Genomic DNA, 27,609 nt, shown 5'->3' with positions numbered 1-27,609 from the left:
GGAAACGTTTAGTTTGAGGTGACCTGAGTCACCCAGCTGGAGATATCTGACAGGTCATTTGAAATGTAGATGAGAAGTTCTGGAGAGAAGTTGGGGCTGGAGATACGGATTTGGTACCGCGTCCGAAGTGCTAAGAGCTGAAACTCTGGAAAAGAGGACCAAGGGGAAGGTGGCAGCATTGGGATAGATGCATTCTGAGGACAGACCCTGGGGAGCTCAAACACTGGACTTCAGCACCAAGGAGACAGACCCCACCATGATGAACCAGCAGGCTGCATCTGAAATGGCAACCCCTTGGCTTCCGGAGGTTTTCTGGATGTACAAACAGATACATCCCTCCTCCCAAAGTATCTCCTAGGTAGAGCCCACCTCTACCTCCCCAAATACTGCCCAGCTCACAACCCCCTCTGAGAAACTCCCTGATCACCCTTATCAGAAATGAAGCCTCCACCCCAACTCATTTAGAAGGGTGTCGGCACATATACCCATGCATCATCATTATTTATACCGATGTCAGTCTCTCTGTCCACATCCAGCTCTATCCCTATATCTCTAAACATTCTACTACTTTCCTGCACCAGAACAAGAAACAACAGAAAATCCTTCAGATTTCTTTTTTATTTCTCCTTTCAAATTCTTTGTCTCATGATTTCTGGTCTCAGTTCACCGCACAAAGAAAACATGAGAATACTGCAGAGAGAAAAAGAGGAGGAGAAACTGGAAAGGACAGCTGCAAAGGCCACCTTCTTCATGTTATTTTCTGATAGATATTTTCTGTTTCTTGAGCACCAATAGGTTATTCAGAGTCCACAGTGAGAGATGATCCCCCACATAAATTATTCTATCCTTGTGTGATATGATCTATTTTCACTAATGATTAATTCATGAAACCCTAAGTCTTCCTATTTCCCTTCCCACACACACACACCCCCAAAGGTTTTAACTTTAAATTATACCTCCTTACCCACCAGAAAAATCAAGTCTATAAGCCTAACTGCTGGTAAATTTGACAACCAGGTATACTTTGGGCTACAGTTTGTCACCAACACTAAATTACACTGTAATTGTTTTTCTCCAAATTTCTATTGCCTGAAGCATATTGGAGAATTTTTAAAATGATGAGCTGCGTATTAGGTCAGACCTGCTCAAATACTGTAATTTTAAGCTTAAATTTAAGTTTTAAGGTAGAGAATTACTTTTTTCCTGTTCACTTTCAATCTTAAAAAAGCTGTGCGTCACGACCTAATGTCATTTGAAATTTTATTTGAGGTTCGAAATGGGCCAACCTCATAACCTCTACGTGATGAACCTGTACAGGAGTGAAGGGAGGGTGATCTGCAGCACAGTGAAGATACAGGTTGCGTGTTAATCCAGAGAAACTGAGCTGCTAGCAAGAAATTACAGGGAGGCAGCCTGAACCCACAAGGAGCACGGCCTCACCATGCGAGCTGCTCACCAAACAGCTGGCTTCTTCACATGACGGAAGGTTCCCCATCACCTGAAGCGAGTACACACCTGGGAAGGGGTGGGGCAGGGACAGGTGGGTTGGGCCTGAGGGGCCTCTCAAGGCAACTCAACTCTAAGATTTTCTTCACTAATAGAAAGAAATGACTTCACACCATGGGTGTGTCTTTACCATACATGGCAGCTTTGAGAACTAAACAGAGGAAGAGGAATACTCCCTCCTGCTCCCAGGATGGGAGCAGGTCATTCTGATCTCAGTTCGCTCAGCTATAAAATGCAGGCGTGGACAGGATGCTAAAATACCCTCAGGTTCTAAGGACCTGCAGATGATTCCTTTCCCTGTGTCGGCCCCATTTGCCAAAGCCTCGTGGAAAAGGTCAGAAAACACAGCAGGGCACTCGCCTTGGGAAGCCCTTGCCCAGCGGGGTTGAATGAATGGTGCAGAGCCTGAGCCCGGGGTGGAGGGTAGACTCCAAATGGAACAGCTGAGACCCGCACTCAGGGGGCTCCCAGGCCCCACTCCACAGCATCACTTGCCCATCTGGACCCAGGAAAACAGCACAGAAAAGTCGCAGCTAAGCCAAGGTGGCCCACAAAACACTAGTAGGTTCACAATGACTCACTTAAAAGTGTCCCCCACACAGCATTCACAGTCACGTGGACGCTGTCAGACTGTTTATAGGCACGTGAGTATCTAAAATCACGAGTCGCACGTTTGCAAATAGTTCCTCATTGTAATCATGTTTCAGATTTTGAGGCATCTACTTACTGTGGTGCAATCCCCTTTTATAGTAATATTCCTAAAATGAACCCTAAGTAGTGTCTAAAGAAAGACAAGACAAGGAACAAAAAAGGAACCAACTCTGACATCATGTTAGCTGTTTCCATGAGCTAAACTGGCAACATTTGCTCCTAGGATTTGTCTAAGAACTTTCAGCTCTTGCAAGAGCTTCGTATTTTACTTAATCCTTGTCATCAAAGCATCGTTTCTTTGCTAAAGAACAGGAACAGGAGTTTTCTTGACCTTAAATCTGATAACAAGCATAAGCGTAACGGTTAATGGCACTAAGACATCAATTCAAACATGGGCGAAGTTTTTCTGTGATTTACTGGTGAAGGACAAAGTTTATATATAGTTAGGTGGCAAATAATTACAGATCAATTCTAACATATTGCATTTTAGAAACAGAAAACAGTTCTGAATAGAGTAAATATTTCTTTTCCTATGAAATCTTTAAACCAGGAGTTACTTTCTCTGGCACATAACAGCTCTTAGCTCGGCTGCTCAGGGAGTCCCTAGCTAGTATGCTTTGAAGCACAGGTGAGAAGAAATGCCCTAAGCACACCTGGAATTATTCCGTCCACACCTGTCAGCTCTCCTTTTGCAAAAGTGGCTGCCATGGGGACATGCCTCAGGTCACCTTGAGGTTAATTTTTTTTAAGAAATCAAAATCTTAACTCCTTCCTTGGAAAGATACATACCATATGAGATTTTTTATCATTCATGCTCCATCTAAAACAGAAACATGCCACTGAGAATTTCACTCCTAAAAATGATGACAAATCGTCACTCCTCTATTTCAAAACCTTCAGACTGGTAACACGCACACACATATCTAAAAATCAGGAGTTACGCATTTGCGAATTTGAGACTGGCACTGTGCCGTGATGCAATCCCTAATTCCAGTGGGGTTTCTAAAATGATTCCCATATGAAAGTAGGTCTGAGACACAGCACCTTCAGGAAATCAAGTGAACCAAGAACCTCTCAGAAATGCTTACAAACACGTCGAGATGCACTACTTTTAGGAATAACCAGGTAGACTAAAATTTAGAACTACAGAGGTACAAATGTTCCACCCATGAGCTCTATAAAGCCGAGAAAGGATAGGGAAAAAACAAGCTTGGAGAGAGGAAGTTGAAAAAAAATAATACAAAATCAATCTTATTCTCAATCTCTCTTCCTCTTCCCCTTCCCCCTTCCCGTCTTTCACTCTATCTCTTATTCCAACTTGATTCAACTACTATAAGCCCTTCAAAACAGCTTTCCACATGAAAACCGCTTAGATTTCCCTGGCAAATTCTTGCTACCCAACATCTGAGGTGTCATGGCTTCAGATCCAGTAACAATGACTTTGAAGTCGATGGGGCTGAGATGGGGTTTGGTCCTCAAAGGCTCAGCCCAAATGGGGCAGCCTTGGGTCTTCTTTAGGGACAGCAGCTGATATGACCTGCTCGGACGCTATTAATTCATACTTTAAAATGCAGCTTACAACACCAGTGTCAGGAACCAGGCCTGGAGCGACAACATCTCAGCTAACAGGGACCTTGGTGGGCACAGACTAGAAGAAGCTCCGCTGGGCTCCCCTATTTTTAACATCGTTTAATTAACTGTTAGAAATCAAGAGCTCCACCAATATGAAGGCATGACAGGTAATCACAGGTGACTAAAATGATTTTCCCACTAATATTTCATGTCTTTTTCTGGCACATTAACTCCCCGTAACTTAGAACATGGTAGTGCCAAACAGGCTTTTATTTTTCTTCAGCAGATTATCTTTGAAGTCCCAACAATGGTAGATTAAGGTAGTCAACCCAAATTCTTAGTTAAACGCAAAGAAAATGCAACGCTGTTGTACCCACACGCTGATTCGCCCTCTGCTGGTCCTGCCTGTCTGGGATGCAAGCCCGCCCACCCGTCCGCCCCACTTACGGTTGGCCAGCCGGCTGGGCTCGGGCTGGGCGCTGTCCGCTGACTGGGTGCTGGACACCGAGGACACGCTGGAGCTCCGGACGAAGCCAAAGGCCGCCAGCTTGGCTGCCGGGAGGCGCGAGTAGCCAGGAGGACGAAGTCCAGATTTGGGTAGGTTGGATTTTGCAGCATTTGAACCGGAAGGTTTCTTTAAATCTGCTAAAATGAACCCAAACCAGAAAAAAAATCTCAGTTGATAGCAGGATAGAGAAGACACAGATTGTGAACATTAACCCAGCTCCAGCATAAACAGACCACAATTACTCTTGCACGGTCTGATTCAACACATTCACAAAGGCGTCTTTGTGAGAAAGGGCCCTCACTGCGGGCCAGGTGCTAAGAGGGGGAGAGACAGCAGGCAGACGAGACCAGAACAGACAACTCTCCCTACTATATGGCCATAAAGAAAGGTATAAAGTGCTTAGGGGGCTGAATGGAATGAGGACACATACTGTTGCAGGTCACCCTAGAATTGTGAAGCTGAGATACACCTTGCTTCTGACATACGATGGGTGAAGAACCCTTGTGGCCAGACACTCATCAGCAATTATAAACTGTATGTAGTAAGTCACAGAGACACATACAAAGAATCGTTTAGTGGTGGCAGGAACGAGGCGAAAGAGCACAAACTGTGTAGCTGGCTGAAATCTAGTCTCTACCAATTACTACTGTGTAATCTCAGGCACTTGACCTAACACTAAGAACCACAGTTTCCTCCCGTGGAAGGAACAGGGTTGATAAAACCGGCCTGGAAGTGTTAGTGTAAGTACTACTGCTTGTAACACAGAACTTGATAGGTGCTTAAACTGAGGCTAGGTTTCATTCTCTCCTTTTTCCATTATCTGTTTTTATGATAGTCTAAACTCCAAAATTAGTTCCCAGATATGTGCAAAGCCAGCTAATTTGAAATAATAAAACATTATTATAAGTGCATGGTCTCAGCACTCCTGTGTCTGAGCCGGGCTCCATGCATAGCTACTGTGACGATCGTCCCAACCCTATGAGAATTCTCTCAATACCAGATAGAACCAGAACATTAATGCTCGTTTTTTTAATAAATTCATTTATTTTATTTATTTATTTATTTTTGGCTTTGTTGGGTCTTCGTTGCTGCACGCAGGCTTTCTCTAGTTGCGGCGAGCCAGGGCTACTTTTCGTTGCAGTGCGTGGGCTTCTCACTGCAGTGGCTTCTCTTGTTGTGGAGCACGGGCTCTAGGCACGCGGGTTTCACTAGTTGTGGTGCACGGGCTCAGTAGTTGTGGCTCGCGGGCTGTAGAGCGCAGGCTCGGTAGCTGTGGCACACGGGTTTAGTTGCTCTGCGGCATGTGGGATCTTCGTGGACCAGGGCTCGAACCCATGTCCCCTGCATTGGCAGGTGGATTCTTAACCACTGTGCCACCAGGGAAGCCCACAAATGCTCTTTAATATGACATTTAAAAGGAAAAAGGGCCAAGCGTCCTGCTATTCTGTATAACTGTCCTAGTAGAGCCATTTAACAACTTTCACTGCAGCCACATTTACTGGGCGTGCTTGTTCGTACACTACAGTCAGGCAACTCTTCATCATCTACCGGAAGCTCCACCAGGTTGCAGATTAAAATTAAAATGGGCTATCTGTAAAAAAGATTCAAGGTCTAAAAAATCAATGAAGAGTCTACATATTAGAAAGCATCTCTGTGTGGAAATACATCAAGAACCAACAGATGCCAGGCTGGGCCTGCAGAGCCCTTTCCTCTAGCAGCAGCTCCCCTGAGAGTGAGGCCACGGTCACTCGTACGTCCAGGTGACGGCGGAATCTGTACAACTGTGGTTTCCTGACGTCTAGGTCAGGACTAGGAAGGGGAGGAAGCAGGTGAGTGCAAAGGGAAGAGGGGACAGGGAGCTGGTGCTGCGAATATTCCCAACTCAGGTCTGTTCTAACGCTTGGAAAAAAATGTTCAACTAGGACAAAGAAGAAATAATCACTGTTTAACGAGTAATATTGGCCCCTTTGTATCAGAAAGTAAATGTCATGTCAATGCCTTAGAATTACTGTTCTCTGCTTCTCTAAAAGACATAAAGTTATATGAAGTAATAACTAAAAATATGTATTACTGGGTTTGTAACAGACATGGATGTAAAAAGGAGAAAGATGGAATAGAGCTAAATAGGAGTAACATTTCTGTATCCCACTGACATTAGTATAAATATTAAGTAGATTCTGATCATTTAAGATGATATGGTAAGCCCTAGAGCAATCAGTAAGAAGATAACTCAAAAAAATATAGTGAGAAAAATCACTGAAGGAATTAAAATGCTACCTTGGAAAATACTTACTCAGTGCAAGAGAAAGCAGTAATGAGTGGAGAAACAAAAAAGACATGAGGCAGACAGAAAACAAATAGCAAAATAGCACATGTAAATCCATGATATAACTATATCAACAGTAACATTAAACGTGAATGTATCAACCAATCCAGTCATAAGGCAGAGACTGAGAGACTGGATGAAAAACAAGACTGAAACATATGCTGTCTGCTGGACAGACATTTTAGATTCAAACATACAATTAGTTTAAAGGTAAAAGGATGGGAAAAGACATATCATGCAAAGAACAACCAGCAGAAAGCTGGAGCGGCTATACTGATGGCAGAAAAAACACATTTTACAACAAGAAAGAGATAAAGAGGGATATTTTATCATGATCCAAAGTCAGTAAATCAGGCAGATACAGCGGCTGTAAATATATATACATCTAAAACAAGGTCTCAAAATACACAAAGCAAAAGCTTACAGAATTGACAGGAGAAATAAACAATTCAAAATAATATTTGGAGACTTTAATACCCCACTTTCAAAGATGGAACAACTAAGCAGAAGATCAACAAGGCAACAGAAGACAAACACTATAAACCAACAAGACCTACAGACATCTAGAAAACACTCCACCCAACAGCAGCAGAATATACATGCTTCTCAAGGGTACACAGAACCTTCTCCAGGATAAACTAAATATTAGGCTATAAAATAAGCATCGTTAAATTTAAAAAGATTGAAATGATACAAGTGCATTCCTTTCCTGTTTCTTTTCTGTTTTTTGCTTGTTTCTGTTTTTTCATCTAATGTGCCAACGAACGTTCAGCCCTGCAATACACACAGATTCAGTACTTTCACTGCTGAGACAGTTTATGGTCACTGCCAATCTACCATTGTCCAACTTACCCTCCCTGACCTTTAACAGCAGAATTAGGGCCCAGCAATACCTTGGCAGAGACAGGTGCTGGTGACATAATCGAGTAGCATCAAGGTGTGAATATATAGGGGATGAGACTCTGCAACAAAGTAATGACACCATTTTTCTTGTACCTGGTTTTGGAACACAGTTCTATTGACTGTACTGTATATTTGAAATCAAAATTGTCCATCACAACTCTGCTCCTCTGAGCTAGTCCTATCCGTTCACATTCATTATGCACAGCCACTGGAAAGAAAAGCCATCAGAAATTCACCTCCATTTGACAACAGATTAAGATCCTTGTGGTTGCGCTACTATCAACTACATTCGGCAAATTCCTGCTCCCTGGATTTCTGCCCATTTTTGAATCCTGTCCCTGTCTCCTTAAACATGTCACCTGTGATTCCCTGATACTCCCTATCCCTTCTCAAAGGACTATGGTTGACTCAGCTCTGTAGACCCCCTTCTCTGTAGATGCCTGATATCAAGCCTGTTCAGCCTCGTCAAGTTGACTTTAGCCTTACAAGGGTTATCTATGATTTATTTCCATGCTTGGGTTACACAGGACTGAATTAGTTTCTACGTACAAGCTCTAATTCTCTCCAGAAGTGAAATGTTAATGGACTTAAGTGGTGTTAACACAATGCTAAACACACGATAAAATTTCATAGAACTAAATATACATGTACAAACACACACACACACAGGAGTGCCTGTAAAAATGAGTGAAATCAGACTAAGTTCTGTAGTCTGGTTAACAGTATTGTCCCAATATTAATCTCCTGGGGTTTTTATTCCTTTTTTTAAAATTTTCGTTGCTTATGGGAAGCAACTAAAGCAGTACTTAGAAGGAAAGTTATATCTATAAATGCCTACATTAAAAAAGGAGAAAGATGTCAAATCAATAAAGCAACCTTCCACCTAAAGATACTGAAGAAAGAAAAGAGCAAACTAAACCAAGCAGAAAGCAGGATATAATAAGACAATGGAAATAAATGAAACTGAATGGAAAAACAATAGAGAGAATCAATGAAGTCAAAAGTTGGTTCTTACAAAGATCAACAAAGTTGACAAACCTCTAGCTAGACTAAACAAGAGAAAGGGAAGACAAATTTTTAAATTAGGAATGGAAGAGGGGACATCACAGCTCATTCTTCAGAAATAAAAATAATTATAAGGGAATATTAATGAACAATTATATCTCAACAAATTAGATAATCTAGTGAGACTGAAAAGTTCCAGAAAGACACAAACTATGAAAACTTACTCAAGAAGAAATAGAAAATACACCTATAACAAAAAGATGGAATTCATAATTCAAAAACTTCCCAGAAAGAAAAGTCCAGGCCCAAACGTCTTCCCTAGTGAATCATATCAGACACTTAAAGAAAAATTTATACCAATTCTTCACAAATTATCCAAAAATGGGGGGAGGGGTGAAGAGAACACTTCCAAACTCATTCTGTGAGGACAATATTACCTTGATACCAAAACCAGACAAAAATATCAAGAGAAAAGAAAACTACAGACTGATATCTACTGTAGATGCAAAATCCTCATCAAAATATACAGCAGGGCTTCCCTGCTGGTGCAGTGGTTGAGAGCCCGCCTGCCGATGCAGGGGACATGGGTTCGTGCCCCGGTCCGGGAAGATCCCACATGCCATGGAGCAGCTGGGCCTGTGAGCCATGGACGCTGGGCCTGCGCGTCCGGAGCCTGTGCTCCGCAACGGGAGAGGCCACAACAGTGAGAGGCCCGCGTACGGCAAAAAAAAAAAAAAAAATATATATATATATATATATATATATACAGCAAACCGAAACCAGCCACCTATAAAAAGGATTATATGCCATGATCAAGTGAGATTTATCCCCAAAATGAAAGACTGGTTTAACATGGAAATCAGTCAATGTACTTACATTAATAGAATAAAAAAAAACCCATACAATTATCTCAATAGATGCAGAAAAATCACTTGACAAATTCCAACAGCACTTCATGATAAAACACCTAACAAACTAGAAAAAAATGAAAATGATCTCAATAAGGGCATCTAGGAAAAACCCACAGCTAACGTCATACTCAAGGAAAACAGACTGAATGCTTCCCCCCCAAATCAGGAACAAGACAAGGATGTCTGCTCTCACCACTTCTATTCAACATTTTATGGACGTTTCTAGCCAAGGCAATTGGGTAAGAAAATAAAATAAAAGGCACACAGATGGGAAACAAAAAGCAAAACTTTCTCTAGCTATAGACGACACGATCTTGTATATTAAAAAAAAATCCTATAAAATCTACTAAAAAACTATTAGAACTAATACATGATTCAATACATGAAAATCAATTGTATTTCTATACACTTGCAATGAATAATCCAAAAATGAAGTTAAGAAAATTTCACTTACTATAGTAACAAAAAGAATAAAATACTCAGGAACTGTAATAAAGGGTCAGACTCTATTTTTTCGATGTTTGATTGATCACAGCTGTCAACTTTCAAACGCTGCGCCCCCTTCTGTACTTCCCACGCCCCTCTGCCCCACGTCTGAGAAAGCTGGAAAGAACTTAAGCCCAGTGCTCCCTCCTTTGCCGCTGGGAGGAGATTCAAACTACGCAGGCCCCTACCACTTCCACTGAACCCTGCCCCGTCCCACCTCTAACCTCTAACAACAGTAAAAAAGAGCTGAGCCAGTGTCCTTTCCTGGCTCTCTCAAGCCATATCAGGCATGTTTGAGAGGCCTGCCGCTCTCTCCCCAGAGACCTCAATTACGTGAGTAATTAACTTCCTCATACCCTCTTGCTTTGTGTATAGCAGCATCAGTCTTGACATCCAAAACTTGGTGGTGGGGGTCCCTCCTACTGAGACAGGCTGGGACCTGACGCCCTTTGCTGCAGGGCTTGCATCCGGACACATATTCCTCGAGTAACAGATTACAAAGAAATGATAAGGGACTAAAACTAACTGTGTACATGTGCACTTGGGGCAAATCATAGACAAGAAGATACAGAAAGACCCAAAAAACCCAACTGCCACTTCTGAAGAGCTGGGAGCAAAAACAGGTGTCGGGAGCAAAAGCAGGGGACTGCGCACGCCCTCCTGCACTCGACACCACCGAAGGGTGGGCAAAACACCTAAGCCACCCCTCCGGCCTGACACACCCCTACTCTCACCCCATATAAGGGACCAGCCAGCCCCTCTTCAGGGAGCGAGCAAGGGAACCTGTTGTTTGTTCTCGCTCCCCTCTGCTGCAGCAGGGGCCCCAATAAAGCCTTGCCTGAATTTCTTGTCTGGGCTCTAGTCGATTTCTACTGATTGTGGAAGGCCAAGGACCCTGGTCGGTATCACTGCCTCTCCAGGGTGGCCACAACAACAGGTGCTGTGATCAGGATACTGAGACAGTGACCACCATCACAGGGAGTCTTTCTTCTCGCCTTGCTTACTAACTAGCTCTGCTGACTAATAGCAAGCACGCGCTTCAAGCTGGTTCTTTGAGCCGTGGGGCTCTGTGCTGCATTAATGAGTCCTACAGAACCTCCGTTACATAGACTTCCCCGACCTAAGGTGGAAGTGTCAGTAATCAATTGGCTTTTAGGAACAGGATTATGGGATTGGAGTGGGCCTTGGGTCACGTATCTTCGCCTGGACCTATGTGTACGTCTTGGAATGGAGTTGTGACTGATCCTTGGTTCAGGGGAAAGACTACCTTGTCCTATATGCAGGCCCACTGGGTGGTCACTCATGAAAAAGCAGTCATTAGGGGGAAAACAAGACCAAAAAAAAAAAGCCGTCATGTGAGCGCTGAGGTCCGCATTCCTAAGAGCAGATGTCTCAGCAGGACCCTGAAATGTCTCTGCTGCCGCCTGTACCTCTCTCAGAAATCCTGATCTCAGGGTTATACAGAAAAACACCCACGGCATCTCTGGGGACAGCAAAGGAGTTAATTCAAACCCTACTGAAGCCCAGGGTCCTGAAATCTTATAAGGCAACCACTGCCACGGGGAGGCCCCACCCCAGACGATGCTGAGCTGAAGCTCTCTGGAAGAACGTTATCAATACAAGCAGATTAGAGAGACACCCCGCCCCCAGTAAAAACGACAAAGGAAAAAAAGACTGGGGGTGAGCGGAGGGGGAAGGAGAGAAAGAAACTGGCATTATCCATAAGAGACACAAGGTAGAAACAATAACAAATGTGCATCAACTGATGAATGGATAAACAAGTTGTGGAAGGTCAATACACTGCAATATTTTTCAGCTACAAAAAGAACGGAACTACTGATACACGTTACAATATGGATGAACCCTGAAAACATTAAGGCAAGTGAAAGAAGCCAGACACAAAAGGCTGCACATTGTATGATTCAATTATATGAAATGTCCAGAATAGGCAAATCTATAGAGACAGAAAGTAGGTTAGTGCTTGCCAGGGGCTGGAGTTTGAGGAAATGGGGAGGGCCTGATAACAGGCATAGGGTTTCTATGAAAATGTTCTAAAACTGATAGTGGTGATGGTTGCACAGTTGTGTGAATAGACTAAAAACCACTGAACTGTATCCTTTAAAAGGGTGAATTCTATCTAGTATATGAATTGTGTCAATACAGCTGTTATATTAAAACAAAACTTTTTTTAAAAAGAACAAATCTTGTCTTCAGTTCAGTAACAGGCTTACACTGAGCGGGAGCAATGATGACTTTCCCAATCTCTATCAGTATCTTCAACTTCCAAAGGGCCTGTGACAGACAGAGGGCTCGGTCTGTCGTTGTGAGTCCTCCACAAAAACCCCTTCTAACCGGCAGATGGAAGAAACGTTCTATACAGCAGATCAAAGACCCTTCCAAATGAATATGACCATAATGGGGAAATTAAATAACTTCAAAAATTAATGAATATTTTAACAAAAAACCTCTAGGATCAAATATTCAAATCCCATGCAAAGGAGCTTAAGTGGGCCCACTTCTTTTATTTTTATCAAGGCTCTGTATTCTGTCAAGATTTTGCCCAAAAAAAGATACAAATTCTTATGTGAACAACAAAAGGGATTTTGCTGCTATTAAGTGCTTAAAAGATGTGTTGCTCTTTCAAAGTAATACCGTTTTTCTTTTGAAAGATGAATCCTCTGAAGAATGCAAATCTTCACATTCAGAGGAAACATGAAAAGCTGTATTTATTCTCACCATTTTTCCTTTTGTATTGATTCTCCTTTAAATATGACTTTGTAATGCTAGAATACCTCAATCAACTAAAATCAGATTACACTGCCTTATGGTTCAATACTGTATTGATAAAGGTCCATCCATCATTGTCCAACATTCTTGACATCTGAGGCAGTAAAATAAAAACTTAAAGAATGTAAATGGGGAGTCAAGATGGCGTACTAGGAGGACACAGAATTCGCGTCTCCTCACAATGAGGGCACCTACCAGGCACCAGGACCATGGACACATAAGGCGACGGGAAGAAACCCCAGCGACCAGTGATCTCTCCTTTTGGCTTGTTCCCCACCCTCCCCTTTTTTTTTTTTTTTCTGTTGTGGTTTTATTTTACCTTGTTGCAGTTGTTTCAAATAGTTTTATGTTTCCTGATCTTTCTAATTTTATATTGTTTTTTATTCTTTCATATCACACTGCTACTTTTTTTCTTTCTTTCTTCCTTTCTTTTTTAACACGCCACAAAGCTTGTGGGATCTTGGTTCCCAGGCCAGAAGTTGGACCTGAGCTCCTGTGGTGGGAGCTCTGAGTCCAAACTGCTGGACTAACAGAGAACCTCAAACCCCAGGGAATATCAATCAGACTGAGGCCTTCTGGAGGTCCTCATCTCAGCATCAAGACCCAGCTCTATCCAACTACCTGCAAACTCCACTGCTGGACGTCTCAGACCAAACAACCGGTAAGACAGGAATACAGCACCACCCATTAAAAAAAAATAAGAAACAAAAAAACACTTAGTTACAGACGAAGGAGCAAAGTAAAAACCGACAAGACCAAATAAATGAAGATGAAATAGGCAACCTACCTGAAAAAGAATTCAGAGCAATGAGAGTAAAGATGATCCAAAATTTTGGAAACAGAACGGGGAAAATACAAGAAACATTTAACAAGGATCTAGAGGAACTAAAGAGCAAACAGTGATGAACAGCACAATTACTGAAATTAAAAATACTCTAAAAGGAATCAATAGCAGAATGACTGAGGCAGAAGAACGGATAAGTGAGCTGGAAGATAAAATGGTGGAAATAAGTGCCAGGGAGCAGAATAAAGAAACAAGAATGAAAAGAATTGAGGACAGACTCAGAGACTCTGGGACAACATTAAACACACCAGCATTCGAATTACAGGGGTTCCAGAAGAAGAAGAGAATAAGAAAGGGTCTGAGAAAATATTTGATGAGATTATAGTCGAAAACTTCCCTAAGGTGCGAAAGGAAATAGTCAATCAAGTCCAGGAAGCACAGAGGGTACCATTAAGGATAAAACCAAAAAGAAACACGCAGAGACACATATTAATCAAACTATCAAAAATTAAATACAAAGAAAAAATACTGAAAGCACCAATGGAAAAGCAACAAATAACATACAACAGAATCCCCATAAGGTTAACAGCTGATCTTTCAGCAGAAACTCTGCAAGCCAGAAGGGAGTGGCAGGACATATTTAAACTGATGAAATGGAAAAACCTACAACCAAGATTACTCTAGCCAGGAAGGATCTCATTCAGATTCAACGGAGAAATTAAAACCATTACAGACAAGCAAAAGTTAACATAATTCAGCACCACCAAACCAGCTTTACAACAAACGGTAAAGGAACTTCTCTAGGGAAGAAACACAAGAGAAGGAAAAGACCTACAATAACAAACCAAAAACAATTAAGAAAATGATAACAGGAACATACATATCGATAATTACCTTAAATGTAAGTGGATTAAATGCTCCAACCAAAAGAAACAGACTGGCTGAATGCATACAAAAACAAGACCCATACATATGCAGTCAAGAGACCCACTTCAGACCTAGGGACACATACAGACTGAAAGTGAGGGGATGGAAAAAGATATTCCATGCAAATGGAAATCAAAAGAAAGCTGGAGTAGCAATTCTCATATCAGACAAAATAGACTTTAAAATAAAGACTATTATAAGAGACAAAGAAGGACACTACATAATGATCAAGGGATCAATCCAAGATGCAGATATAACAAATGTAAATATTGTTTACGTAACAGAGGAGCACCTCAATACATAAGGCAAATGCTAACAGCCACAAAAGGGGAAATCGACAATAACACAATAATAGTAGGGGACTTTTAACACCCCACTTTCACCAATGGACAGATCGTCAAAAATGAAAATAAATAAGGAAACACAAGCTTTAAATGACACATTAAACAAGATGGACTTAATTGATATTTACAGGACATTCCATCCAAAAACAACAGAATACACTTTCTTCTCAAGTGCTCATGGAACATTCTCCAGGATAGCCCATATCCTGGATCACAAATCAAGCCTCGGTAAATTTAAGAAAACTGAAATCGCATCAAGCATATTTTCTGACCACAACACTATGAGATTGGAAATCAATTACAGGAAAAAACTGTAAAAAAACACAAATACATGGAGGCTAAACAGTGCACTACTAAACAGCCAAGAGATCACTGAAGAAATCAAACAAGAAATGACAAAATACATAGAAACAAATGACAACGAAAACATGACAATCTAAAACCTATGGGATCCAGCAAAAGCAGTTCTAAGAGGAATGTTTATAGTAATTCAATCTCACCTCAAGAAACAAGAAAAGTCTCAAATAAACAATCTAACCCTACGCTTAAAACAACTACAGAAAGAAGAACAAAGAAAACCAAACGTCAGTAGAAGGAAGGAAATCATAAAGATCAGAGCAGAAACAAATTTAACAGAAATGAAGAAAACAATAACTAAAAGCTGGTTCTTTGAGAAGATAAACAAAATTGATAAACCCTTAGCCAGACTCATCAAGAAAAAAAAGGGAGAGGGCACAAATCAATAAAATTAGAAATGAACAAGGAGAAGTCACAACTGACACCACAGAAGTACAAAGGATATGAGAGACTACTACAAACAACTATATGCCAATAAAGTGGACAACCACGAAGAATGGACAAAGTCTTGCAAGGGTACAGTTTTCCAAGACTGAACCAAAAGAATTAGAAAATATAAACAGACCTATCACAAGTAATGAAACTGAAACCATTAATTAAAAATCTTCCAACAAACAAAAGTCCAGGACCAGATGGCTTCACAGGCAAAGTCCACCAAACATTTTGAGAAGAGCTGACACCCATCCTTCTCAAACGCTTGCAAAAAATTGCAGAGGGAGAAACATTCCCAAATTCATTCTACAAAGCCACCATCACCCTGATACCAAAACCAGAAAAAGATATCACAAAAAAAGAAAATTATAAACCAATATCACTGATGAACATAGATGCAAAAATCCTGAACAAAATACTAGAAAAACAGAATCCAACAACATATTAAAAGGATCATATTAAACACCATGATCAAGTGGGATTTATCCCAGGTATGCAAGTATTTTTCAATATATGCAAATCAATCAATGTGATACACCACATTAACAAATTAAGGAATAAAAACCATATGATCATCTCAGTAGATGCAGAAAAAGATTTTCACAAAATTCAACACCCATTTATGATAAAAACTCTCCAGAAAATGGGCATAGAGGGAACCTACCTCAACATAATAAAGGCCATATATGACAAACCCACAGCAAGCATCATACTCAATGGTGAAAAACCGAAAGCATTTCCACTAAGATCAGGAACAAGACAAGAACGTCCACTCTCACCACTCTTATTCTACATAGATTTGGTAGTCCTACCCACAGCAATCAGAGAAGAAAAAGAAATAAAAGGAATACAAATTGGAAAAGAAGAAGTAAAACTGTCACTGTTTGTCGATGACAAGATACTATACAAAGAAAATCCTAAAGGTGCCTCCAGAAAACTACTGGAACTAATCAATGAATTTGGTAAGGTTGCAGAATAGAAAATTAATGCACAGATCTCTGGCACTGCTAAACACCAACAACGAAAAATCAGAAAGAGAAATTAAGGAAACAATCCTATTTACCAACGCAACAAAAAGAATAAAATACCTAGGGATAAACCTGCCTAAGAAGGCAAAAGACTTGTACTCAGAAAACTATAAAACATGGATGAAAGAAATCAAAGATGACACAAACAGATGGAGAAATATACCATGTTCCTGGATTGGAAGAATCAATATTGTGAAAATGACTATACTACCCAAAGCAATCTACAGATTCAATGCAATCCCTATCAAACTACCAGTGGCATTCTTTACAGAATTAGAGCAAAAAATTTTACAATTTGTATGGAAACACAAAATACCCCAAATAGCCAAAGCAATCTTGAGAAAGAAAAACGGAGTTGGAGAAATCAGGCTCCCTGACTTAAAACTATACCATAAAACTACAGTAATCAAGACAGTATGGCACTGGCACAAAAGCAGAAATATAGATCAATGGTACAGGATAGAATGCCCAGAGATAAACCCACACACATACAGTCACCTAATTTATGACAAAGGAGGCAAGAACATACAACGGAGAAAAGACAGCCTCTTCATTAAGTGGTGCTGGGAAAACTGGACAGCTACATGTAAAAGAATGAAATTAGAACACTCCCTAACACCATACACAAAAATAAACTCCAAATGGATTAAAGACCTAAATGTAAGACCAGACACTATAGAACTCTTAGAGGAAAACATAGGTAGAACACTCTTTGACATAAATCACAGCAAAATCATCTTTTTTGACCCACTTTCTAAAGTAATGAAAATAAAAACAAAAATAAACAAGTGGGACCTAATGAAACTTAAAAGCTTTTGCACAGCAAAGGAAACCATAAACAAGAGAAAAAGACAACCCTAAGAATGGGAGAAAATATTTGCAAATGAAACAACAGTCAAAGGATTAATCTCCAAAATATACAAACAGCTCATGGAGCTCAATATCAAAAAAACCCAAACAATCCAATTAAAAAATGGGTGGAAGACGTAAATAGACATTTTACCAAGGAAGACATACAGATGGCCAAGAGGCACATGAAAAGATGCTCAACATCACTAATGATTAGAGAAATGCAAATCAAAACTACAATGAGGTATTACCTCATGCCAGTCAGAATGGCTATTATCAAAAAATCTAGAAACAATAAATGTTGGAGAGGGTGTGGAGAAAAGGGAATCCTCTTGCACTGTTGGTGGGAATGTAAATGGATACAGCCACTATGGAGAACAGTATGGAGGTTCCTTAAAATTCTAAAAATAGAACTACCATATGACCCAGCAATCCCACTACTGGGCATATACCCTGAGAAAACCATAATTCAAAAAGAGTCATGTACCACAGTGTTCACTGCAGCACTGCTTACAATAGCCAGGATATGGAAGCCACCTAAGTGTGCATTGACAGATGAATGGATAAAGAAGATGTGGCACATATATACAATGGAATATTACTCAGCCATAAAAAGAAACGAAATTGAGTTATCTGTAGTGAGGTGGATGGACCTAGAGTCTGTCATACAGGGTGAAGTAAGTCAGAAGGAGAAAAACAAATACCATATGCTAACACACATATGTGGAATCTATGAAGAAAAAAAAAAAGGTCATGAAGAACCTAAGGGTAAGACAGGAATAAAGACACAGACCTACTAGAGCATGGACTTGAGGATATGGGGAGGAGGAAGGGTGAGCTGTGACAAAGTGAGAGAGTGGCATGGACATATACACACTACCAAATGTAATATAGATAGCTAGTAGGAAGCAGCTGCATAGCACAGGGAGATCAGCTCCGTGCTCTGTGACCACCTAGAGGGGTGGGATAGGGAGGGTGAGAGGGAGGGAGACGCAAGAGGGAGGAGATATGGGAACATATGTATATGGATAACTGATTCACTTTGTTAGAAAGCAGAAACTAACACATCATTGTAAAGCAATTATACTCCAATAAAGATGTTAAAAAAAAAAAAAGACTGTTAAAGGAAGGAGAACAGGGACTGATCTGCTGAGCAGAGGATGAGTTGGGACATGTCAAGACTAGAGGTATGGAAGTCAGCTGGGGGGCAGCAGATCAGGAAAGAAGTCCTGACATTCTGGGAGCAGGGATGGAGTAGATGTATTCAAGTTACAAAATCAGCAGGTCTGGCTGACTGATTAGCTGGGCGAGTGGGGGGAAGGTGGGAGGGTGAGTAAAGAGAAATCTTCTCTGTTGTAGGAATAAGAAAAGGCCGACATCCCTGAGAAACCTCCAAGGGAACCACTGTGGTTCAGCCATGCCCCACGGAGGTCCTGCACACCTGAAAACACAGCAACGTGTAGGAACTCTAGGAAAATCCTTCTCACTGCAAAAACAATAGAAGCAAGCTGTGGTCAGAAGAGCCCCGCGGAAGGCTCTCCTGCAGAGCGGCTGGACAGCCTGTAGGGTCACTCCCTGTGAGCAGCAAAGCAAACCCCAGAAAGGCCCAGGGTGGATGCGCGGTACCTCAACAGGTTAAGGCTGCAGAGGGATGCAGGGGGCTCAGACCCCGTGTTTTTGCTCACTTCATTACAGGTGTGTCTGTCCACAGTCCGGGAATGATGATCAGGGGAAAAACTTAACTGAGATTGCTGGCTCACTGGCATTATTTAATATCCAGGCTGGAAAGAGAACTAGTGAAAGCTTTTTGTTCTGGTTTGGTTTTGTTAATGTTTCTGGAGTTGCAAAGAGATGGGTCTAAAGGTAAAAACAGAACACTGTGCTAAATGAGCGATAAATAATCTGCAAAACCAGACAAACCTATGCATGCAGTGTGTCTTTAATTGAGGCCCAAATCTTGAGTTTTACTTCCTTATAATTATCTAAAAAATTGAGACTAAGCATTTTTGCGTTATCGGAGTATAACCGGGATCTGAGCAGCTGCATGTGCATTTCTGTTTAGATCTTGTTGTCTCACCTAAAGCGACTGGATTTAATCCAGAGATTCACAAATATCCAGTGACATATTTTCCACTGTATTAGAGTAAAAACCCCACCTTGGGAGAGTTGGCCTCTCTATACATAATTGGTCGGTGTATAAATTAGTCAAAGCCTTTGTGTAAGAGAAGGGAACTGGAAAGGGTCGGTGGGGGAGCAGGAATGAGAGAGTGCTACAAACAGAAGGACATTCGCAGCAGGGACAAGTAATGTAAATACTGCCAATGTCATACTTCTGCTGGACAGATCTGCTTATAAATAGAAGCTGTTTAAAAGGAGACGTCAAATACAGGTGACCTCGTACTAGCACATCTTACAGAATTAGAAGTGTTAGTCAATTACTTTTAACTGACTCTAAACCTACCAACGCTTCTAAAATGCTGTGGGTATACGTGAGGATGGAGAAAGTTCTTGGATCCTATTTGTATCTGTAGTTCTCGGGGAAATCATCAGAGGCTCAGGGTTCATCGAAAGGAACAATATCTTTATGAGCAAATGCACTTGAATCACCTGTTTTCTGATAACTGGCTTTAGCACTGCAACACAGAGGAAAAGCAAAGCACTTGCTCTCTTTGCTAAGGAAAAGACTCAGAAGATTCTGATGACATAGCATGTCTTTTCCATGAAGCGCATTTAAAGCACAGCTCTCACACTGCTTTTGCAATACTGACGGAACAACCATTTTACACTACTGAGCAGCGCCTTAAGAGGTGCTGGTGACTAGATTTAAGTAGAAAAGGAGACCGCCAGCTCGTGGTGGTGGACAGAACACAGGCATTTTGTTCCTTTCTTACCAAAGATGCCTTAAAGTGAGAGTAATTCAATTTTAAGAGGTACAATTAATAATAACAGCTAATATCTATTGACTTCCTTCTATTAAGCACTTTACCTATTTAAACCTAGAACAAGAGACAGGTACTTACCGAGCCAGATACTTCAACAGTTTCTGGAACAGAGACGGAGGCCCCCGACTGGCAGGCAGAGGAAAGCGCAGCCTACAGCAGATGGGAGAGCCGCACTGCCCTGGAAAAACAAGTGCTGACCTCCAGCCGGACAGCCAGGACCACAGAGCCTCTGATCCCGGGAAGGAGGAGCGAGAGGCTGAAATGATGAGGGAGACACTATAGCCTCCACCCACTGTCTCCCTCATCAGGTCCTGCAGTGTCCAGCAGCCAGGAATTTACCCCTACCTGGCCACCCCGTGCCAAGTCCCAGGGTTAGGGGAAACAGACTCCTAAAGAGTCCAAACAAATGGACTTGATGTCCATCCAACTCAATAGTAAGCATGAATGATCACAAAGACTTCGAGAAAAGCTGCCGGCATAACACAAACAACAAAAAAGTTGAGAAAAACAAAGAGAAAATCTGCCCCTGAGCATATAGAGAGAATTCAGGAAACAAAAGCTATCTCTAGGATGGGAGGGAGACACAAGAGGGAGAGGATATGGGGATATATGTATACGTATAGCTGATTCACTTTGTTATACAGCAGAAACTACACACTATTGTAAAGCTATTATACTCCAATAAAGATGTTTAAAAAAAAAAGCTATCTTTAAAAAAATCTAATTATCCCTAGAGAAATTTGGGAAGATATGGCAACAATAAAAGAAAGTGCGGGGCTTCCCTGGTGGCGCAGTGGTTGAGAGTCTGCCTGCCGATGCAGGGGACACAGGGGACACGGGTTCGTGACCTAGTCCAGGAAGATCCCACATACCGCAGAGTGGCTGGGCCCGTGAGCCATGGCCGCTGAGCCTGAACGTCCGGAGCCTGTGCTCCGCAACGGGAGAGGCCACAGCAGTGAGAGGCCCGCGTACTGGAAAAAAAAAAAAAAAAAAAAGAAAGTGCAATCTGCTATGAAAAGACGCAATCAGAAACCAAGACGGCATCCTTGGAAATTAAAAATACCCAAACAACAATTCAAGAGAAGTGTTAGAAAATAAAGTCCAGTCAGATGGTCTAAAATGAAAAATGTAAAGAATGAGGTAACAGAAAACATGTGAGAAAAACGAGACACAAGTAATCACTTTGGGAGATCCAAAAACCAAATAACAGAAATTCCAGGAAGACAGGAAACAGAATTAAAACACCAAGGATACAGATGATTCTAAAGCTTCCAGAGAGAAACAAAAGCAGGTCTCCTACCAAAAAAAAAAAAAAATATATACATATATATATATATTTCTCAGACTGGCACCAGGTTTCTCTAGAGCAACAGTGGAAGTCTGCATGTTTTGAAAGAAAATCATTTTCAACCTAGAAAATGATATTTGATCTAGTGAATGCAGACTAAAGGCTGTCTCAGAAAGGCAAAAACTCTGTGAGTTTGCTTTCCCTGAACCCTCTCTTAGAAAATTACCGAGGATGTACTCCAGCAAAATGAACCAGGAAACACATGGATCCATCCCAGGAGGAAGAACGAAGGGAAGTTCCAGAAGAACAACATCTAGCTGAGAAGGCAAACAGAAGCTGTAGGACTGAAAGTCCCAGAGGCAGGCACCAGGAGAAAGAAAAAGGCATCTTGAAACAAAAAGCCCAGGACACAGTGGGTGTCCAGTAAATACATACTGCATGATTCCATCCCTCACTTCGGTTTGAGACTTTACCTGCCCAAACCACTCAATACTCTCCAACTTCTGAACCTCTGCTTTGAAATCATGTTTTTATATGGCTTTGGATTAAGGAAGGACAAGAACGTATAAAGATAAGGATACAGCCCCTTTCCATGGTATAGAAAAATCCGGGAAGACAAGCTTTGTGATGAGTGCTCATATACAAGGATAAATCAGACAGAAGTCTTGAGATTCCATATCAAACAAGGTCAAAATGGAAAAACAAAAAAATCTAGATGATTCATCCTCATCCTTTACGATCACTTTAAAAAGCAAATAAATGGAGCGGCTAATCGCAAGGTCCGTCCCCTTCAGCTGTGTCCCATTAGAATTAGTAGTGGATTTTTGCCTGTAGAGTTGAGTTAGGGCTGCCGTTACTCTTCCTTGCTTTTTATCCTTGAAGGATTTTCCCACAATCTATTCTGATGTGAACTCGACTCACAGTGTCGGGGGTTAGTCAAATCCACCCCCTAGAACCTATCTACTTCTCTCTATACCCTACCACCACCGTGGCTATCATTTAGGGTATCCTGCATCAGTCTCTTAAACGGTCCCTGTCTCCATCCTTGTTACCCCACCCCACTCCTGTCCCTCAGGACCTCAGTACACCTCAATCCATTCTGCAAACTTCAGTCTAACAGATATTTTTTAAATGAAATGTGATCCTATCAGTCCCTTGCTTAATATCCTTTAATGGCACCATCTTGTTCTTAGGAGAAAAGGCCGATTCCTTAACACAGCTTACCACGTCATTACAATCTCCTGTCTTTTTTCTCATCCTTCTTTGACATCTTACGTTCCAGGCATACCAATCTTCACATGTAGCATTCCCTCTGCCTGGAATACCCAGCCACTCTCGTCACCCCCTCATCCCTGAACCCCATACCTCAAATCCTTTGCTCCTTCATACCATACTTCACCTAAGAAACTTTCCTGGACCCCGACTTGGGGTTAGATCCCCTCCTATGTTCTTCTGAGCCCAGAAGACTTTGCCATCCCAGCACTAAGTCACACTGCCATCATAATTGCCTGTGGGATCTCTTCTATCTTGTTCATGGTTGTATCCTCAGTGCTGAAACAACTTGACACATAGTAGGTGCTCAGTATTCATTACATATACTAATAGTGTTTGTCCAAATAAATAGAAGAATAGTTGTTACGCCTGTGATGCACCCCAGGGCCACTGAAGCTGACTCTCTGGGTCTGGGCCAAGGAAACTTACATTTTTAATAAGTTTCTGCAGGGCATTTTAGGCATGCTCAGTTGCAATGAAAGTAAGTCAGAGATGGGATGGCTTTGTTGGCTGAATGCACAATAAAAAAAAATAGTCACTGTCAATGTCCATTTTAACAGTATGTAGAGATGGGTGACACTGAGAGATATACTAAGACAAACTCCAGTACAAACTTAATGGTTCCTCCGAAGCCTCCAAGATTCATCCCGAGGTCATCCAGTGTTATTAAGACACCAAAGGAACCACAGTTATGCCGTGTTCTCTTGGACCATCTCAGGAATTCATCAGTTTGTCTTACAGGGACGTTTTCCCACCTGATTTAAATTTTTCTTGGTAGATGCTATAGTTGTCATGAAAGTAAGTAAAACCGTGATAAAAATAGTAACGTGGCACTTAAGCAATGCCAAAAAACTTGTTATCATTCTTTTTTTGAAATCGAAGTATAGTTGATTTACAATGTTGTGTTAGTTTCTGGTGTACAGCAACGTGGTTCAGTTATACTTATATACACACACACATTTTTTTCATATTCTTTTTCATTATGGTTTATTACAGGATATTGAATATAGTTCCCTTCGCTATATAGTAGGGCCTTGTTCTTTATGTATATAGTAGTTTGTATCTGTTAATCCCAAACTCCTAAGTTATCCCTCCCCCTGCCCCCTTTCCCCTTTGGTAACCATAAATTTGATTTCTATGTCTTTGAGTCTGTTTCTGTTTCGTAGATAAGTTCATTTGTGTCATGTTTTAGATTCCACATGTAAGTGATATCCTGGCGTTTGTCTTTCTCTGTCTGACTTACTGCTCTTAGTATGACCATCTCTAGGTCCATCCATGTTGCTGCAAATGGCATATTTCATTCTCTACTCTCATTCTTAACACAGGAATCAACACCTCACCCACTCTGTGTTTCTTCTCTTTCTCCCTTCCTTTGTCTCACAAGAATCAATGCTCTGCTTCTGTTCCAAGGTCCACCCTCCACATGGGATTGCGATCTCATTGTCTGCCACCCACCTGGGCACCTTGTTCCAACAGTTAATACCACCACACCATTCAGCCTCTCTCCCCAGGCCACTCCCTCTCGCTCACAATTCCAACTAAGTCCGACCTCTCACACAGGCTCTGAAAAACAAAACAACACACAGCCCTGCTTCCCCTGCAGCGAGCACCCAGGGCTCTCCTCCACCGGTGCATTTTTAGAAACAGTGGTCTATTCTCATTGCTTCCACTTCCTCACTTTTCATTCACTTCTCAGCCTTACTAAGACGTGACTTCCACCCCACGTTTTACTAAAATTGCTCATTCAGAACTAGGTCACCAACTGCTTCCTAATTTCCGATCCCAGCCTCTTTGCATGTTTCCTTGTCCTGTCTTCTGTGAGACAGACTTGACCATTTTCTACCTTGGAAGCTCCCCCTTCCTTAGACTCCAATGCTACATTTTCCCAATGGCCTCCACCCACCCACCCTGCAGTCTCCTGCCTCTTGCAGGCGTCTTTCTTCAGTTACTCCTTAAATGTGGACACAAAGTCCTCTTCTTGACCCCTTCCTTCCTCTGTCCTCCCTCTCCCGCCCTGACCCTGCTCATCCATTTGCACGGCTTCGACTCACATCTAGGTGGCAGTGACTCCTACACTGACCTTCGGCTCCAACTTCTCTCCAGTCCCCATTTCTGCCCTTTGCAAATTTCTACCTGAATGTTCCCAAGGAACCTCAAACTCCGCATGTGTCCAATGACTAACTGTCCATCACTAGCCCCACCCTACCAAGCATCCTCCAGTCCTCCCTACTGAGTAATCGGTCCCTGTAAGGGATCTGAATCGCCCAAACTGATGACCTATTTCTCTGACAGATACACATTCTCCCATTACCCCTTCTGGTAAACTCCTATTTATCCTGCAAAATTCAATTCAACTCACCCCATTTGGAAAATCTTTCCAGAACCCCAACCTGCCCGAGCTGAGTTGGATAGCCCCCTCACGTGCATTCTGCATGTCTCTATCAAGTGTGTCTCTCTTCCTGTTGTAATTACCGGTTTAACTCTCTGTGTCCCCACAAAGTGGGGATAATGCTCTCACCTCAGAATTCTTCCTTTAGAAATATTGAATATATGCTTACAATTTGCTAAATTTCTGACATCATCATGACCACTCAGAGTTCTCCACAATCACTACTGTGCTTGTGTTTTTAAATTGTTCCAATCAAGTTTACTTGTTCTTCAATATATATTACATTAACTTAATAGCCTACATTTTAAAATTTGGCAGGATTCAACCTGCCTTTTGAAAAAAATTACCAAAGAGGTATGTTGAACTCTAAAATAAAATTTATTTTAATAAGCAGAATTCATAACAAAACTGAATATAAGTTGAGAAAAACTGTCTCAACTTACCTGATAAAACATATATAAATCTACTAAAAAGGCAGTACAGAAAAGAACTATCTTTTTAACTCTTTAGATGTGAAGGCTCTAATAATGAATTGCTTTTATATACAATCTTAGGCTTCACTAGTACAGATTTTACGTCCACCTAAAGGGAGGTAACCGTCCTGCTATTGTACTTTGAGTACTTAAATAGCAGCCTGAGTTTCATACCCAGGCCTGATGACAGTAAAACTTCAGAGGTTTATGCATGACTGTGGAGTCAGAAAACACTGTACACAAAAACACAGAAATTATCTAAGAAGTAAGCAAGTGCTTAGGTTTATTTATTTTTCAGCAGATAGAATCACATTAAGATCTGTAAGACTTTGAAACTTCCCTGCCAGTCCAGTGGTTAAGACTCCGTGCTTCCACTGCAGGGGGCACGGGTTCAATCCCTGGTCGGGGACTAAGATCCCGCATGCTGCGTGGCACGGCCAAAAACACCAAAAGGATCTGTAAGACTTTAAGGGTCTTAGGAAAGAGTATTCATTTATGGCAAAGAAACTGTGTAAGAATATGCTTTGTGGGGTAGCATGTACTTATGGCACATCTGGTTCTTCTAAGCCACTTTAAAGCCATGAGACACATAATGGTACTCACAGAGCCAACACAGGAGTGGGAACAACAGGAATTCTTCCCAAAGTTTAAGTCACAGGTTTACTTGTCTATGGGAGACCTAAGTGTTTTCCCACCTAAGACCTGAAAAAAATACAGTGTATACAGTTCACATATCAAACCAGATCTTAGGATTCAGAATGAGGGACATCACCTGAGTTTGGAAATGTGAACGCTAAATTACGGGCTGCAGCATTGAGGGCTGTTCCTACCTCCTGTTCTCATTGCCAGTGTGATGCTGCTCAGAGCCTCGGTGACCGTGTAAAATAAAGATCTAAGAATAACCAAGGTAAGAGTGACAGAGAATCCCAACGTGCTGAATATGTGATGCCAGGCACAAAGCTAAACACAGATTGCAAACAAAATACGACCATATATAGAAACATTTTAAAAGTATTCTTAAAGGAATAACAAAAAAAACCCAAACAACCATTACAGTCTGAAACTAAAAGAGCAAACACAAAACAGAAAGCTTTCTCATTAGCTACAATAAACATAATCTGACGTCAACAATCTCTGATGAATATGTAAAAGCAACTTCACCCATAAAGATTTAATTGATATGGAAACTGCCATAAACAATTACAAAATGAAACAAAATATATAAAACTAATGTTTTCAGAAACTGTACAACAACCGCCCAGGAGGGAGGAACTCAAAGACAGTCTGTCCGTCACAGTGAGTTGAAGACACAGAGATCAAAGCTTGGAGAGTCAGAGGCAGTGAGAATGTGTGGGGCAAAGGGGAGGGAGATATGCAGACAAACTGTCCCCTTAGAGCGTGCTCTCAACCCGCCACAAAACTCAGATCACACTGCCCTACTTCCAAAGCCTCCAATGGTCTTCTCACTCAGACTAACAGTCACATCCTTATGACCTTCTTAGGCCTTCTGCAAGTTCCCTCAATGCCAGCCACCCCTCTACTCTCCTCCCCAACCACTCTTCCCGCTACTTACTCTGCTCCAGCCTCCCTGGCCTTCTTGCCACCCCAGGGCCTTTGCACTGACTCTTCCCTCCCTCCCTTCCTTTGGGGACTGGCTTAAAGGTCATCGCTCAGGGAGGCCTTTTCCAGCCATCCTATTTAAAATTGGAATCTCCCTCCTTCTTGGCCCAAATCCCAAATTCCCCCTTCTCTAATGTCTCATTTTCTTCAATACTAGTGATTTCTCTCAATAGACCATGTGCTTTATTTATTCACTAAAAAAAAAAAAAAAAAAAAAGTTTGCCTACCCCCATCCTAAAATTCTAAAAC

General features: G+C 41.5%; 1 protein-coding gene across 1 annotated transcript in view; it reads right to left on the bottom strand.

The window, feature by feature from the left end:
• MTUS2 (microtubule associated scaffold protein 2) overlaps window positions 1-27,609 on the bottom strand; it is a 415,310-nt gene that overhangs the window by 302,264 nt on the left and 85,437 nt on the right. The window contains exon 4 of the mRNA XM_032611616.1: window positions 4,177-4,374. Within this exon, the coding sequence (XP_032467507.1) occupies window positions 4,177-4,374 (198 nt within the window). The remainder of the gene's footprint in view (window positions 1-4,176; window positions 4,375-27,609) is intronic.

The sequence above is a fragment of the Phocoena sinus genome, chromosome 18 (genome assembly GCF_008692025.1).
Source record: "Phocoena sinus isolate mPhoSin1 chromosome 18, mPhoSin1.pri, whole genome shotgun sequence".
NCBI lineage: Eukaryota > Metazoa > Chordata > Mammalia > Artiodactyla > Phocoenidae > Phocoena > Phocoena sinus.
This window is presented reverse-complemented; position numbering and strand designations above follow the sequence as displayed.